This window comes from Embiotoca jacksoni, unplaced genomic scaffold (assembly GCF_022577435.1).
Source record: "Embiotoca jacksoni isolate LCO1_2020_lvr unplaced genomic scaffold, fEmbJac1.0.p SCAF_55, whole genome shotgun sequence".
NCBI classification, from domain to species: Eukaryota; Metazoa; Chordata; class Actinopteri; family Embiotocidae; genus Embiotoca; species Embiotoca jacksoni.
The window spans coordinates 1,501,586-1,517,765 of NW_027185409.1; the positions used below are offsets into that span (position 1 = coordinate 1,501,586).

General features: G+C 52.1%; 2 protein-coding genes across 2 annotated transcripts; one reads left to right on the forward strand and one right to left on the reverse strand.

Annotated features, from left to right (window-relative positions):
* The first annotated feature begins 493 nt into the window (after positions 1-493).
* On the forward strand, positions 494-9,895 carry nup160 (nucleoporin 160). Its single transcript, XM_069172786.1, has 33 exons — positions 494-633; positions 1,280-1,388; positions 1,465-1,675; positions 1,775-1,997; positions 2,081-2,271; positions 2,409-2,645; positions 2,873-2,970; positions 3,217-3,301; positions 3,383-3,451; positions 3,523-3,606; positions 3,717-3,887; positions 3,985-4,084; positions 4,176-4,341; positions 5,109-5,239; positions 5,334-5,494; positions 5,696-5,832; positions 5,927-5,997; positions 6,098-6,248; positions 6,389-6,458; positions 6,607-6,705; positions 6,791-6,910; positions 7,098-7,193; positions 7,270-7,364; positions 7,515-7,611; positions 7,750-7,855; positions 7,961-8,121; positions 8,248-8,308; positions 8,435-8,669; positions 8,774-8,872; positions 9,053-9,194; positions 9,267-9,392; positions 9,494-9,589; positions 9,687-9,895. The coding sequence occupies exons 1-33, from the start codon at positions 543-545 to the stop codon at positions 9,834-9,836; spliced, it is 4,239 nt and encodes a 1,412-aa protein (XP_069028887.1). The 5' UTR covers positions 494-542; the 3' UTR covers positions 9,837-9,895.
* A 447-nt stretch (positions 9,896-10,342) lies between these two features.
* On the reverse strand, positions 10,343-15,234 carry LOC138212372 (fibroblast growth factor receptor substrate 2-like). The gene is given in 8 exon segments (XM_069172717.1): positions 10,343-11,387; positions 11,389-11,763; positions 11,889-12,052; positions 12,282-12,416; positions 12,742-12,928; positions 13,014-13,104; positions 13,224-13,300; positions 14,819-15,234. Coding segments are annotated over 6 exon segments (1,569 nt in total). The 5' UTR covers positions 13,080-13,104; positions 13,224-13,300; positions 14,819-15,234; the 3' UTR covers positions 10,343-10,745.
* Between the last annotated feature and the right edge of the window lie 946 nt (positions 15,235-16,180).

A 16,180-nucleotide genomic window follows, 5' to 3' on the forward strand; every position in this document is an offset into this window, starting at 1 on the left:
TGGTCACTGTTTGGTATCATTGTGGTCTCCACACTGAACATGGGGCAGAGAGAAATAAATAGAGCAGCATGTTATGTTGTCATTTTTATTATTAATAATGAAAATAATCATACATTTTATTTTAATAACGCTTTTCAGGACAGTCAAAGACATTTTACAGGTTAAAATGATCAAAAACATCACAATAAAAATATAAATCACACAGTAGTCCCATTAAAATCCACCGATAACAGCAAAAACAACATGAATCAAACATTAAATTATTACTTTTATTTGATTTATTATTGTTATGAGTTTATTATTATTATTTTTATTATCATTATCATTATTATTATTATTTGATTGGTCAAGGGGAAAGATAACTCCCCACTTTTCAACAGTAGGTGGCGTATGCGCCTTAACACTGGAAGCCACGCACCCAATAACCAAAGAAGAAGAAGGAAGACGGAGCAGCAGCAGCAGAAGAAGAAGAAGAAGAAGAACAGCGTTTGAACGCGCAGCGCGCGGCCGAGCGCGTCTGTCACAGCTTGTATGAAGACAAGATGGCGGCGGCGTTGGAGCGCAGCTTCATCGAGATCTGCGGGTTCGAGAGAGAAACTGTGCGGAGGTTCCGGGAGGTGACCGTAAACCTCGGTAAGCACCCCCCCCTCACGCTCTACGCCGTTTACCGACAGGCGTCTGACCGGACCGGGACGTGCTAACGGCAGCTAGCAGCGCTGCACGCTGAGCGGGAACATTAGCGGCGTTAGCTTCACAGCGTCGCGGGGCGCCGGGGAGGTAAACCCGGGTCTCTTATAAGTTCGTTCTTGGTGTGAAAACATCGAGTCCTCTCTCAAACCTGAACCCGGTGGTGAGCAGGGTGGTTCTGTGTTCGGCTTCAGTCGGAACCGGAAGGTTCGCCCCGCGTCGCTGTTCACCACGAGCCGTTCGGTACGCACCAGACTCCGTGTAAAAACCCGCTGATTTAACGAGGTCTGTGTTCGCTCCTCAGATCACAGATCTCACCACAGGAAGGGTTCGGGTTCGGGTTAACCCTAACCCGACACCCCGAACAGCTGCCCGAGCTCAGTGTGACCGTGTAAACTGTCACGTGTAAACATAAACAAGTCGGTCAGTTTGTTTATGACGTGGAGACATCACGCTGTAACTCTGCTGGGTGTCGCATCACTTCCCAGGAGTTTACATTTTGATCAATAAATGAAGCTGATCAGATTAATTATTGTTATTATTATTTTGAAGCGGGACCTTTGGAGTGTTTTGATTGGTTCCCCGTCTGCAGGTGTGAGTTCTCTTCCCGGAGGGCTGAAGTTCGCAGATGCTGCCGGAGCGTTTCATTATGCGGACAGCGGGAAGCTGCTGTCGGTCACCAGCAACCGCTTCATCCACTGGTGAGTAACTCCTTCAACTCTTTCCACGCCGAGTGACTCCCGGACTCGCAGCCGACGCTTGTGATTTCTCCTGCAGGTCCACGTCCGGAGACCGGGTGCAGCTGGTGGAGCAGTCTCTGAACACCAACCTGCTGAACAATGCCGTCAGCCTGAAGTTCTCCCACTGCACGGTTCTGCCCGGAGGAGTCAGCATCCAGGAGACCCTCAACAACGTCATCATCCTCATCTCCACCAATCAGAGCGTCCACCGACTGGTGCTGCCTCATCCTACGCGCATGTACCGCAGTGTGAGTAACGGGGGGGGGGGGGGGAAGACATACAATAATAAATAAATAAAAGACCCTCACACCTGTTCGGCCGTCACTAACTGTACCGATCACCTCCAGGAGCTGGTGACGGAGCTGCACATGCAGTCCGTGTTCACCGACGTGGGGAAGCTCAGCCTGCAGGACTCCGCCCACAGCGCCCTCCTGCCCAGCTCGGCCGGGCAGACGGGGAGTCCCTGCACCTCCGCGGCCTGGCTCGGTTACCAGGGAGACGCTCACTACGCCTTGGCTTTGCCCGCGGGGGGCATCCTGGTCCTCAGTCTGCCGCCTCACGACACTCAGGGTGACGACCCGCCTTCCTCGTTCCTCGCCGCGCGTCGAGTTGGACGCTTTTTAACGGGTTGTCTTGTGTCGGTGGTTTCGCAGGCAGCCTGTCGGTGGTGGAGCTGAAGAGGAGCTCCATGATGCAGAGGTTGTCCGGCTGGATGCCCACGGCCATCCGGGGCGACCAGAGTCCGGCCGACCTGGTCCTCAGTCTGGCCGTCAGAGAGCTGGAGGAGGACTCCTTCATCTTCGCCCTCTGCCAGGACCACCGACTACGCATGTGGTCCTTCAGGGTAACACTCTTCTCACATGTTAACCTCACACACACACACACACACACACACACACGTGTGTCAGCCGTGTGCTCCACAGGTTTCACAGTGTGCTGATGCCTCTGTCTACCCCCCCCCCCCCTCCTCCTCCCCACCAGGAGCAGGCGTGTCTGCTGGAGGCGGACATGTTGGAGTACATGCCGGCGTGTAAAGGAGTGCGCCGTCTGTCGGGTCAGGGTCACCGTCTGAGGCTGGCTTTCTCCGCCACCACCGGCCTCTGCCTGTGCGTCTACCTGGCCGTCCCCCAGAGGGGACAGTTCACCGTCCTGCAGCTGGTCGCCACCGACAACAACCGCTACAGCCTCGAGCACATCTCCTCCCTGTTCAGCACGCAGGTGAACGCCACGCTCACGGCATTACATCATGTTTCAATCAGTGACATCATGTTTCAATCAGTGACATCATGTAATTTATTAATTTGTAACATGAACCCCTCACATGATGTCATGAATGACATCTGGACGGAGACATGATGTATCAGCTGTTCCTGTGTCATACTGACGGTCATGAAGTATCGTGTGTGTGTGTGTGTGTGTGTGTGTGTGTGTGTGTGTGTCTGCAGGAGACGCTGGTGGACTTCGCTCTGACCTCCTCAGACGTCTGGGCCCTGTGGGTGGACGACTCCAACACGTCCGTGGTCAAATACATCAACTTTGAAGAGTGAGTAGGAACCATCAGATCAAATCTCCTTCATGGGCGACTGGAGAAGTGGCGCCCCCTGTTGGTTACCAGTCGACTCACATCCACGGCTGCAACCCAGCGTTCAGTCACATGATCTTTGGTGACAGTCCACCTGCAGGAGGTCAGAGGGGGACCACATGAGTCCCCCTCTGAAGGTGGTCTGAGCAGACCAGATCTCCGTGTGTCCTCGGTGTGTGTTAGTCACGCTATAACTGTGTTTTACAGCAACGCAGCAGGTCAGTGGAACCAGGTGTTCGTTCAGCCTCCACCTGAAGAAGAAGTCCATGTCGGGGTGGACCTGGACCCCAGGGTAAGACCAGAACACACCAGTGATGATGATGATGATGATGGAAGTGGTGATGATGATGATGATTCATTGTTTCCTGAACAGGAGACGTACCTGGAGGTTCTCTTCTCTCCTCTGCGCTTCACTGCTTCAGCCATAGTGAGAGCTCTACAGGTAAGCAGCTACCTGTCTGTCTGTCTGTCTCTCTGTCTGTCTGATCCAGGTTATAATGTGTTTGTGTTCAGATCTTCCGTCGAGGTTCAGAGAGGATGTTTGATGTGTCCTGGGAGTCCCTGAAGAAGGAGGTGACACTGGCCGTAGAGAGTGAGGTAATCCTCTGTTTCCATGACGACACTGAGTTTCTTCTTCTGTGGTCCTTTTTGAAGCCTGCTGTTTGTGTGTTGGTCGTAACACTTTTTACACCCCGCCCCTCCCGCAGCTGCAGAGCAGCGTGACAGAGTTTGAGTTCTCTCAGGAGGAGTACCGGCAGCTGCAGGTGGAGTTCTGGTCCCGGTTCTACTCGTGCTGTCTGCAGTACCAGGAGGCCGAGTCGTCGTCTCTGGGTCTAACCGTCAGTGGACACACCAGCATGGTGTGTCTGCTCAGGAAGGTAAACGCAGGACGTTCCAGGTGTTCTGTGTGAGGAACCTAGACTGTGTCAGACTCCCAGAACCACAGAAGAAGAACGTGTCCCGTCTGTGTTTCAGGGCTTCATCTCCTTCCTCCTGCCGTGTTTTGCTGTGGATCACCTGTACCTGTCCTACGATCAGTATCTTTCCTCTGAGGAGGACACGCCCCTCACCGAAGGTAAACGCACACCTGCACACCTTCATGGATGTTTCCCGTGTTCTCTGTATGTCAGTAGCGTGTTGCTGACGTGTGTCCTCCGTGTCCTCAGACACTGACGTGGGCCGGGACGTCCTGCAGCTGGTTCAGTGTCTGCGGCTCGTCAGTGACGCCGTTTCCGGAGAGATGGCGTATGAGATGGAGAAAGCTCTGGAATACCTGCAGTCACCTGAGAGAGCTGCCGAGCTCGTCCTGGAGAACATTCTGTGCAACGACAAGTCAGTCACCTGACACTCGGCTCCGTCACCTGACACTCGGCTCCGTCACCTGACACTCGGCTCCGTCACCTGACACTCGGCTCCGTCACCTGACACTCGGCTCCGTCACCTGACACTCGGCTCCCTCACCTGACACTCGGCTCCGTCACCTGACACTCGGCACCGTCACCTGACACTCGGCACCGTCACCTGACACTCGGCACCGTCACCTGACACTCGGCACCGTCACCTGACACTCGGCTCCGTCACCTGACACTCGGCACCGTCACCTGACACTCGGCTCCGTCACCTGACACTCGGCACCGTCACCTGACACTCGGCTCCGTCACCTGACACTCGGCTCCGTCACCTGACACTCGGCACCGTCACCTGACACTCGGCTCCGTCACCTGACACTCGGCACCGTCACCTGACACTCGGCTCCGTCACCTGACACTCGGCACCGTCACCTGACACTCGGCTCCGTCACCTGACACTCGGCACCGTCACCTGACACTCGGCTCCGTCACCTGACACTCGGCTCCGTCACCTGACACTCGGCTCCGTCACCTGACACTCGGCTCCGTCACCTGACACTCGGCACCGTCACCTGACACTCGGCTCCGTCACCTGACACTCGGCTCCGTCACCTGACACTTACAATAGGGTCTAAATCGATCCATCTCTTTTAATAGTTAAATTTATTTTAATTGTCGTTGGGATGAAGTCAGTAAAAGCCCTGATTTGATTGGATGATGGTTTCCGTGGTTTCCTCCGTGTTCCTGCAGCGATAACGTGATCGTGGACATCCAGAACAAGCTGCAGGACATCCGGAACCCGACGGCAGCCATGATGGTCCTGCTGAGGGAGATGGACCTGGAGACGGACGCCGAGCTCGGCGGAGACGGACCCGTCGCAGGTAGGACGGCGTCGGGGACAGATTTCCGCCCGCGTGAACTTTGACCTGGTGTTTGGAGGCGGGGCTTCAGTGTCCTTTTGATGCGTGTCTCCAGGTCAGAGTGTGAACTTGAGGATCAGCCTGTCGCAGCTCTACGGCAGCAGCTTGGCCGTGTCTGTGGTCTGTCAGGCCGTCTGTCACACCGCCATGACGAGGGCGCTGCTCTGCAGGGACCTGCTGCTGCTGCAGAAGATCTACCTGCGCTTCGGAGACAACGTACGCACCTGGACACACACACACACACACACACACACACACACACAGGAACACACAACGTACTTACTTAACCCTCCTTCTACAAACAGTGTTGCTGTGGTTCTAAAACGTGTGTGTGTGTGTGTGTGTGTGTGTGTGTGTGTGTGTGTGTGTGTGTGTGTGTGTGTGTGTGTGTGTGTGTGTGTGTGTGTGTGTGTCCAGGTGTTCCTGGGTGGGGGGGCTCAGCTGCTGCAGCTTCAGCAGGACCTGATCCCTCGGAGCTCCCACCTCCTCTCATCCTATCACCTCCTCAAACACATCAGTCAGAGCCTCGCCTCCTCCGTCCCCATGGACACCATGTGAGTACATGTACACGCAGACATGGCTGTCGACATGGCAACAGCAGAAGCACACGTATGTAACTACAGACACGTGTCGCTTGTGTTGTTTCAGAGATGCGAACCTGCAGCACCTCACCGTGTTGGAGCTGTCGGACTCGCCGACCGTGTCGTCAGGGCGACCAGGTCAGTGTCTCTGAACGCACCGGTCCTTCGAGGGACGGAAGTGTCTCCAGTGTTGATGTTGTGTAGGTTGTGTGTTGATGTGTATTTTGTGTGTGTGCAGTGTTGAGTCCTCAGACGGTGGTGGAGCTCTTCTACCAGTGTGTCGGCAGGAAGATGGTTGTGTGTCAGATGTTCAGTCAGCAGCAGAGTAACTCTCTGCTCCTCTGGACCCACATGATGTCCAACATGGTGCAGCTGCTCACACAGCTGCTGTATCCTTCATCACAGACTAGCTTCATCTTCATCTTCATCTTCATCTTCATGCAGCATGATGAGGCTCCTCTTTGGTCTGGTCTCAGTTGTTCTCTGCTTGTTGTTCACTTCCTGGTTGACCTTAACAGGCTCCGCCCAGCTGGCCCAGTAACCCTGGCTTCCAGTTTCCTGAGTGTCTGATGGCGAACTGTCAGTACACGCAGCTGCAGGTGAGGTCCTCCTCCTCGTCCTCCTCCTCCTCCTCCTCCTTCTCCTCCTCCTCCTTCCCTTCTCAGCTGCCGTCTTCAGCACGTCACACATACCTGCTGGCGTGTGTGTTTGTCTCAGGTGTGTCTCACCTGTGTTTCCTGTGTGCAGGAGTACGTGCGGCTGATTGGTCCGTGGTGTCAGGTGAACATCGGCTCCTGTCGCTTCATGCTGGGTCAGTGTTACCTGGCCAACGGGGAGGGCCAGAAGGTGGGTTAAAACAGCAGCTCACCTGTACGACGTCTGGGGCAGCGGGAGCTCACCTGTGTGACATCATTTCCTGTGTCGTTGTCAGGCTCTGCAGTGTTTCCAGGAAGCAGCGACGGAGGTGGAGAAGGAGGAGTTCCTGATGAAACTGACGGTTACCGAGGACGACGACGCTAACTCCACCCCCCGACTGCAGTACTACAACAAGGTGAGAACCAGACCGGGTTCTCCTGACCGGAACTTGAGTGAACGGGGTCTACTGGAGAGTGAAGAGGTTCAGTAGAACCTGATGTTCTGTGAGGTTACAGAAGATGATGTCAGTCACATTTATCATTATAAAGGAATCTCTGTCTCTCCGTCTCCATGTCTCTTTGTCTGTCTCTCTCTGTGTCCAGGTGCTGCGGCTGCTAGATGACGTGTGTCTCCCTGAGCTGGTGATCCAGTTGTCCTCTCTGACGATCTCAGAGTCCGTCAGTGACGCCCACAGTCAGGTGAGTGTCCCGACGTCCTGTTGGGAGTCCACGGCAACGGTGTGGCAATGGTGTAGTAACAATGTCTGTCCTGCAGGCGGCACTGTGGACCAGAATATTCAAACATCATCTGGACCTGGGACACAACAGTGAGGCCTACGAAGCTCTGACCCAGAACCCGGACTGCAGCATGTACATACACACACACACACACACACACACACACACACACACAGTTAAAGTGTAGAAACTGTTCATCAGAATCCATCAATAGTTTATTGATTAATAAAAACATCTGGAACAGTTTGAAGATCAATAACTCTGATTGTGTCTCCGTCTCAGGCAGCTGGACTGTCTCCGTCAGCTGGTGGTGGTTCTGTGCGAGCGCTCTCAGCTTCAGGATTTGGTCCAGTATCCGTACGTCAACCTGCACGACGAGGTAAAAAAAAAGCTCCCTGACCTTTGACCTCTGACCTTGCTGATCAGACGTGACCCTCTGTTGGTTCCTCAGAAGTTAACGTGTTGACTTGAGGATGAACGTGTTAACCAGGAAGTAAACAGTCGGTGTGATTGACAGGTGGTCAGCATCATCGAGTCCCGGGCTCGAGGTCTGGACCTGCTGACTCACAACTACTACGACCTGCTGTACGCCTTCCACATCGTACGACACAACTACAGGAAGGGTGGGAGACACACACACACACACACACACACACACACACACACACACACACACACACACCTGGGCTGCTATGTTGTTTTCTAATCATGAAAGTGTGTGTGTGCAGCGGGGACAGTGATGTTTGAGTTCGGGATGCGTCTCGGTCGGGAGGTTCGGACTCGTCTCGGCCTTCAGAAACAGGTGAACTGTTACCTGGCTGCTCTCAACTGTCTTCGCCTCATCAGACCAGAGTACGCCTGGATCGTCCAGCCGGCCTCCGGGGCCACGGTACACACACGCACACACACACACACACACACACACACACACACACACTCTAACAGAATGTGTGTACAATTGCTGTTTTTTTGCATGGAGTCTGGTGGAGTGATGACCTCTGTGTGTCCTCTACAGTACGAGCGTCCCGGAGCGTCTCCAAAGAGAAACTCTGACGGAGAGTTTTCTGCTGAACCAGGTGACAAAACACACACACACACACACACACACACACACACAGAGCTGACTGGATGTGCTCTGCCCTCTACTGGTGAGGATGTGTAACGACAAGTCTTCCTCTGAACTGTTTTTTGTCCTGCTGTAGTCAAACGTCAGGTGGACATCCTGGAACTGGAGGACCTGGAGAAGGAGTACATCCTGTCCCGCAGCCGCCTCACGCTCGCCCAGCACCACCCGCCGTCCGCCGCCATCGCAGGCAGCGCGTCGGCGGTGGAGCTCGTGGTTCTGCTGGTCCAGACGGGACTCTTCGACTCGGCTCTGACTCTGTGTGAAACCTTCAGACTGAACTTGACTCCCGTCTTCGAGGGTCTCACCTTCAAGTAAGTAACTCAGAGACCAGAGTCTGGACGAGGAGACATCGTTTACCTTTCTGTACGTTTGTTTATCTGGCTGACTGTTTATTTACCTATCTGTCTGTTTTCAGGTGTATCAAGCTGCAGCTCGGAGGGGAGGAGTCTCAGAATGAAGCTTGGACCTGGTTGGCTGCGAACCAGCTGTCTGTCGTCAACACCAAAGAGTCCAGGTGTCAATCATCAGATTTATGTTCTACAGATCAACACACACACACACACTGATTACAATCTGATCGAACTGATCAGAAAATGACTCCCAACTGGAGCTTCATATTGAATATTAGTTTTCATCTGAACGTTCTAAACTCCTTCATCCTCCTCTTCCTCCTCTTCCTCCTCCTCCTCCTCAGTGCTACAGATGAGGCGTGGCGTCTGCTGGCCTCCTACCTGGACAGGTATCCTTCCACTAACGGACAGCATCACCGCTACGTCATCCAGAAGCTGCTGTCTCACGGTGTCCCGCTGCCTGATTGGCTGGTCAAGTCATACAAGGTGAGACCCGCTGTTCATTTGTCTGTCAAAGTGTTGTTTATGTTTGTTTACATGTTTGTTTGTTTGTTTCAGCGTGTGGACGCTCCGTCTCTGCTGCGTCTCTTCCTGAACTTCGACCTGCTGGAAGCGGCGGCGGAGCTCGTGTTGGAGTACGTCGACGCCGTTCTGGGTCGCGGTCATCACTACTTCGGCATCGAGGTAAAGACACAATACACACACAAACTATCACTTTACTTATGAAGAACCTTTCGTGTGTCTTTGTGTATTTAATTGTGTGTGTGTGTGTGTGTGTGTGTTAGCGCCCCCTGTCGGCGACGTCTCCTCCGGCCTGGCTGCCTTACACGTCCATCGATCAGCTGATTCAGGCTCTGAACGAGACGCAGACACAGAGCAACGTGAGTCACTTCCTGTTTACATCACAACAGCTGTTTGTTTACCTGCACGTCCTTAAGTAATAAAACTGATCGGCGTATTGATCCTCGTGTGTTTCAGCTTCACAACAAAGTCCGAGACAAATTGGACGAGTATCACAAAGTAGTGGAACAGATGACGAGACGGAGGCTCGCCGCTCCGAGCCGACCGCCGGCTAGAGACCGGTCGCCCGCGGCAACGCTCATCGGGATTTATAACAATAATCAATAGTCGATTTTGTACTTGTGTTTTTCAGATGTAAATGTGCTCAATTAAAGTGTTTTCTAACATTTCAAGTGTCCGTTCAACTGTTTTGGAAGTTTTCAACCAACTGATCAATAACATCGTCATCAACGACCGATCGATAACATCATGATAGAACGGACGACATGCTGTAGAATGACTTTGATATGAGGACCAAAATCTGATTAATCTGATCAATCACATGTCTGACAGGTTTTAAAGGAGCAGGAGCTTCATCAGTAGCTACAGTATTTACACTAAGCTACACCCACTGGCTCCACCCGTTTCCTGTCTTTGTTTTTCAATATAAAAGCAAAAAAATGTGAACATTCCCTGAGCCTGACGGATCGAGGTGATTCACCGCTTCACTCGTCACATGATCGATCGGTTCGGACCTTCACGTTTGAACTTTTTCAAAATAAAAGGATTAAAATAAGTGTGCTGATCGATGCCCAGCAAACCATCATCATCGTCAGGGCAACAAGGCCTCCGAGTACAAATAAAACAGACATTTATTGTGAAAGGCTCTACTGTACATGTGTTGAGTTACAGCAGCACGTAGTGACTCATATAAAAGGCTAAATGGAATGCTTTGTTCAGTAATACTGATTTGTACCATATAAGGAATGCAGTCTATTAACATCATCATCATCATCAGCATCATCATCATCATCAGCCGCCGCCGCCGCACCATCAGAGGTATGACATCACTGCGATAGGACCAGTACCAGGTCCAGCTGCGGGGCAAACACCTGCTCAGGTGGCCACACAGGAAGTCATTGTGTCGCGTCCCATTGGTCAGCCGGAGTCCGTCAGCGGCTCCGTGTGGAGGGGTGGAGGTGGGATGGGGTGGAGGGGTGGAGGTGGGATGGGGTGGGGTCAAAGGTGAACAGGAAGTCACGCAGTGCTTTTGGTGGGCAGCTCTGTGCTGTTGTGTCGGGTCTTGCGCGACGTGCCGTCGTCCCGCGGCCGGGCCTTCTGCAGGTTGGACATGGCGGCGGTGCGCTCGATGTCGATGAGGGCGTACAGCTCGGTGCGGCGGGTGGGCGTGGTCGGGGGCAGCGGGGAGGTGGGGGTGCGGGGTGTGTGGGGGTTGCTGCCGTCCGAGGCGCCTCTGTTCCCGGCGCCGCTGTCCATCTCCACCTCGATGTAGTTGAGGGTTTTGGGCGGGTCCGGGTGGCCCGACAGCGGCGGCCGACGGAAGTCGAAGTTAAAGATGGTGGGTCCTTCGGTGCGGCGGCGGGCCGTGTCGGGTCGGTGGGCGCTGAGCGGTGCCGTCACGTTCTCCGTGTTGACGTAGTTGTGCGAGGACTCGAGGGCGGCGGACAGCGGGTGGGAGTAGGAGTGGTGCAGCTGGCCGTGGTGGTTGTAGCCGTTGAGCGCCGGCGTTTTCAGGCCACCGCCGTTCTCGTCCTCCTCTGAGCTCGGCTTCCTCGCCTCCCACACCGGCGGCAGCGCCGGCAGGTTCTCGTAGTCCAGCAGGGCGGTGCGCCGCTGGGCCGAGTTGTTGACATTCTGCAGGTCGGGGGTGAGGGGGGGGCGGGCGGTGGCGGCGAGGAGCCGTGGATGGATTGGAGGAGGAGCCGTTGGAGTGTGGGTGGGCGGGGGCGGGCTCGGCCTCGGCGGGGCCGTTAGTCTCTCGAGGCTCCTCCTCCTGCTGCTTCTTCTCCTTCTCCATCAGCTGCCTCTGAACGGGGGTGGGGCCGAGCACGAAGCGAACGCCCTGAGACTCCAGCAGCACCTGGGGCTCCGGCTGAGGGGGCGGGGCCAACGGATCGGGGCGGGCCCTCGGAGGAGGCGGTGGGGTGGGAGGACACTGGGACTGGGGAGACGTGGGACTCTCCAGGGGGGTGGTGACGGTCAGAGGACTGGGCTGGTCCTCCAGGAGGCCCGTGGTGTTCACATAGGTGTGGACCTGCAGAGACAGACAGAGACAGGTGATGTTACTGTTGTCTGTCTTAAAGCTTCATTCCACTTTGTTTCCTCATGCTGATCTGTCCCTGATCAGCGTGTGGACAGACAGCCGTCTCCGTGTCTCACCGTGTCCTCGGCCACCAGCAGAGGGTGAGTGGACTCCTCCCCCACAGACGGCAGACGGGTGCTGGCCACAGACGGGTGACGGGTGGACGGGTGAGACGGAGCCTCTCCCACCGAGGGAATCCGGGACACACCGTTAGGGACCGAGGGGACCGAGTACCCGAGAGCTGAGGACAGAGACACAGCGGATCAGAGACGGACAGGAGGACCTGCAGGAGTGTGTATGTATTGCTATAGTTGTGAGGACCAGTTTAGGTTAAAAAACATGTATTTATGAGGACAAACATGTTCAGGTTTAAAGTTCAGTTTAAAAATAGAGAACGTATCATGTCAACAGATAGAAAAACAGAGTGTGTGTGTGTGTGTGTGTGTGTGTGTGTGTGTGTATATATATACCTGCAGGAGTGTGTGCTGCCTGATGGTTGGGCTCCAGCACCGCCTCCTCCACCACACTGATGCTGTGACTGTGCATCACCTCCTGCAGCATGTTGAAGATCTCCTCCGCTCGGGAACATTTGAAGGCAAAGATACCTGAAAAAACACAGACACACACAGAGGTGAGAAAAACACACACACACACACACACACACACACACACACACACACACACAACACACACACACACACACACACACACACACACACACACACACACACACACACACACACACACACACACACACACACCACAATGAACACAACAGGTTGTTTCAGAAGAAGTGAAGCTGAAACGGATCAGAGAGAAACAGTTTGGACCTCGTTCAATAAATCAGCTGATCATTAAATCAGCTGATCAATAAATGCGCTGACTGTGAGGGTTTCTCATTCTGTTGTTTCTTCTTCGGTGGTGGTGTACCTTGGCCCGTCTGGCAGCGCCGGCCGCTCTCGAAGGAGAACAGGTTGGAGTCGTAGCCGTAGCGCCGCAGGCACAGGTAAGGCCACCTGACGTCGTCACGGCGATGCGTGTGGAGGACGAGCTCGGCGTCGGTCAGCTCCATCACACCTGAGCCCAGCTCGTTCCCATCGTCGTCCACATTGATCACCTGAGGGGCACAGCGGCGGTGGTTACATATCTACTGTGTTTCAGGAGACAACTGGAAGTCAGAGGTCAGAGGTCAGAGGACTCACCTTGAATTTACTCTGATGATTATCTGGAATCAACTCTTTCTCTGGACAGCTTAGACAGCTACCCATGGTTCTTCAGAGGACCATCTGATGTCTGCCGGGGGGACACAGTGAGACAGAGGGGAAGGACAGTGAGAGACAGATGGAGAGAGACACACAGAGTGAGATATGGACAGACGTGGAGACACGTGGACAGACGTGGAGACAGCTCACCTAGATCCTGCCTCCAGTGCTTCCATCCTCGCAGTCTGACCGACTCTCTTTAGTGGATCTGAAAACATGAACAGCAGCTACACACACACACACACACACACACACACACACACACACACACACACACACCTGTTTACATGACGGAACACTTCAAAACTCGTCCTCTGACACGTTAAGAACCGGTTCGTTACCACAGGAGGACTCTGACGTTCACCTGGACTCTGACGGTTTAATTGGATTTCATATGAAACCGTCTGGTTAGAAACTTTCCACACGAACGACGGTCTTAAAGGGCCGGTTCACACTTTCTATTCACCGGTTCTCACGAACACCGGAGGAGCAGGTTCCCCGGTTCCAAACGTCTCCAGCCGTAGAACCTTCTCCACCGAGAACAGCCTGTTTTTACTTTATGACTGACTGAACTATTTTAAAAAGCTGATGTGACTCCTCCCAGCAGGGTGGGGTCAATAAAAAGTGATCGGTTACTATTTCCAACCCCAACATAGACTGTCTGTCTGTCTGTCTATCGATCCGTGGTGATGACGATCTGTATTGCAGTTTATTGATCTCGATGACATCAGATGACTGAAACAGGAAACTGAATCAGCAGAAATATCTTTTGAAATCGCTGACTAATTCATTTCCAGCATCGTCTGAGTCATGTTTATAAAAAATAAAAAAGTTTCCCCATCAGCCGACACACCTGAGATCAGTCGGACGGGCTCAAAGAACCATCAGACGTAGAAAACACACACACACACACACACACACACACACACACACACACTCCAATCAGCTGATCGACACACTATTGATCCTCAACTGATCTACAGTCACCTGACAGGTGAATTTTAAAAAGCCTGGCAGCTCTGAAACAAACCGATCACTTTGATCGACGTCCCGTCGTGTCAGTCGTCTATAAAGAAAACAGCAGCAGGTGTTCTCCTGTTCATAAAATGTTATTGATTATCTGATGATGTAAACAAACATTAGTTAAAGTCAGTCAATTCATATTTTTAAAAAGGTAAATAACTGCAATTTTTCATTAAAATATTTAAAGTATGTAGTTTTACTGAGTGATGAGACAGAATCACAACAACGTATTGATGACTCAGTAGGTCAGAGGTCAGAGGTCAGCAGCTGTTTGACGTGCCTCACCTCTTTGAACAGAACGTGTCTGAGCTGTGACCTTTGACCTCTGACAGGTGATGCTCTCAGAGACGGAGACTTCAGGCCTGATGATTAAATCTAAGAAACAGTTTCCTCAGATTCTCTGTTCCTGATGAGCCCCGTCAGACGGACCCAGTTAACCCACCGGGACCGGACCGGACCGGACCGGGACCACCGGGACCACCGGGACCAGCGGGACCAGCTCCGTGAGGCGGCTGACTCGGTCGGAGAAGTTGTTGTAAGTTCATCCAGCTGCAGCCGGAGGTTCTGGTGTGTGTGGTGTCATGGCAGCTCGTTAGCACGGAGCTAACCTCCGCTCTCTGCTGTTTCAATAGGCTAACACTGATTTCAGCTAACTAGCTCCGAGCTACAGTTAGCGCCCGCTAACTCCCCGCAGAGCGTCCATCTGGTCAGGCCGCACTTACCGGGGTTTCGTCGGCGAGTTGAATTGAAGCCCGGGAACTTTTCGGACATCCAGTCGGCGGTGAAGAGACTCGGATTCGTCCCCCGAACGACGCGGAGCCAGCTAGCGTTAGCCCGCTGCTACAGCAGCAGATCCTCCATCTTCCTCTGCGCTGCTAGAGCGCCAAAAAAACAATCACAACTTCTTCCAGACGCCTCTAACGCTCCCGTTCGCACGAATTCAACCGCGGGAAACGCTTTGGATCCATCGGCAGTCCTTCTTGACTCGCGGCGGGGTTCGAGGTTCCGTCCAAACGCACTTTCTGTGGCTAAAAAACAAGTTTTATTCGCTCGGACCGTTTCTCCGAAGCTAGCTGTCGAGCTAAATCACTGCAACTTGGCTAAACTTCCGACACTTCGGCAGCCTCCAATGTGCCCAGGACCCGCTGCACGGCGCATGCGCGGCCTCTGCGGTTTGGGATAGCCGGGGCCTCTCCCCGCGAGACACTGAACGACTGAGACACAGTAACACAATGTAACACATTATTACACAATGTAACACATCATTACACAATGTAACACATCAGTACACAATGTAACAAATTATTACACAATGTAACAAATTATTACACAATGTAACACATCAGTACACAATGTAACACATCATTACACAATGTAACAAATTATTACACAATGTAACACATCATTACACAATGTAACAAATTATTACACAATGTAACAAATTATTACACAATGTAACACATCATTACACAATGTAACACATTATTACACAATGTAACACATCAGTACACAATGTAACACATTATTACACAATGTAGCAAATTATTACACAATGTAACACATCATTACACAATGTAACAAATTATTACACAATGTAACAAATTATTACACAATGTAACACATCATTACACAATGTAACAAATTATTACACAATGTAACAAATTATTACACAATGTAACACATCAGTACACAATGTAACAAATTATTACACAATGTAACACATCAGTACACAATGTAACAAATTATTACACAATGTAACACATCATTACACAATGTAACACATTATTACACAATGTAACAAATTATTACACAATGTAACACATCATTACACAATGTAACAAATTATTACACAATGTAACACATCAGTACACAATGTAACAAATTATTACACAATGTAACACATCAGTACACAATGTAACAAATTATTACACAATGTAACACATCAGTACACAATGTAACACATTATTACACAATGTAGCAAATTATTACACAATGTAACACATCATTACACAATGTAACAAATTATTACACAATGTAACAAATTATTACACAATGTAACACATCATTACACAATGTAACAAATT

Excerpts from the sequence above, each read along its gene's own strand:
- nup160 (XM_069172786.1), top strand. The coding sequence starts at position 543 with ATGGCGGCGGCGTTGGAGCGCAGCTTCATCGAGATCTGCGGGTTCGAG. Across the intron at positions 1,998-2,080 it reads GCCGCCTCACGACACTCAGG|GCAGCCTGTCGGTGGTGGAG; the intron begins GTGACGACCCGC and ends GTGGTTTCGCAG. Across the intron at positions 7,365-7,514 it reads CAGAACCCGGACTGCAGCAT|GCAGCTGGACTGTCTCCGTC; the intron begins GTACATACACAC and ends TCTCCGTCTCAG.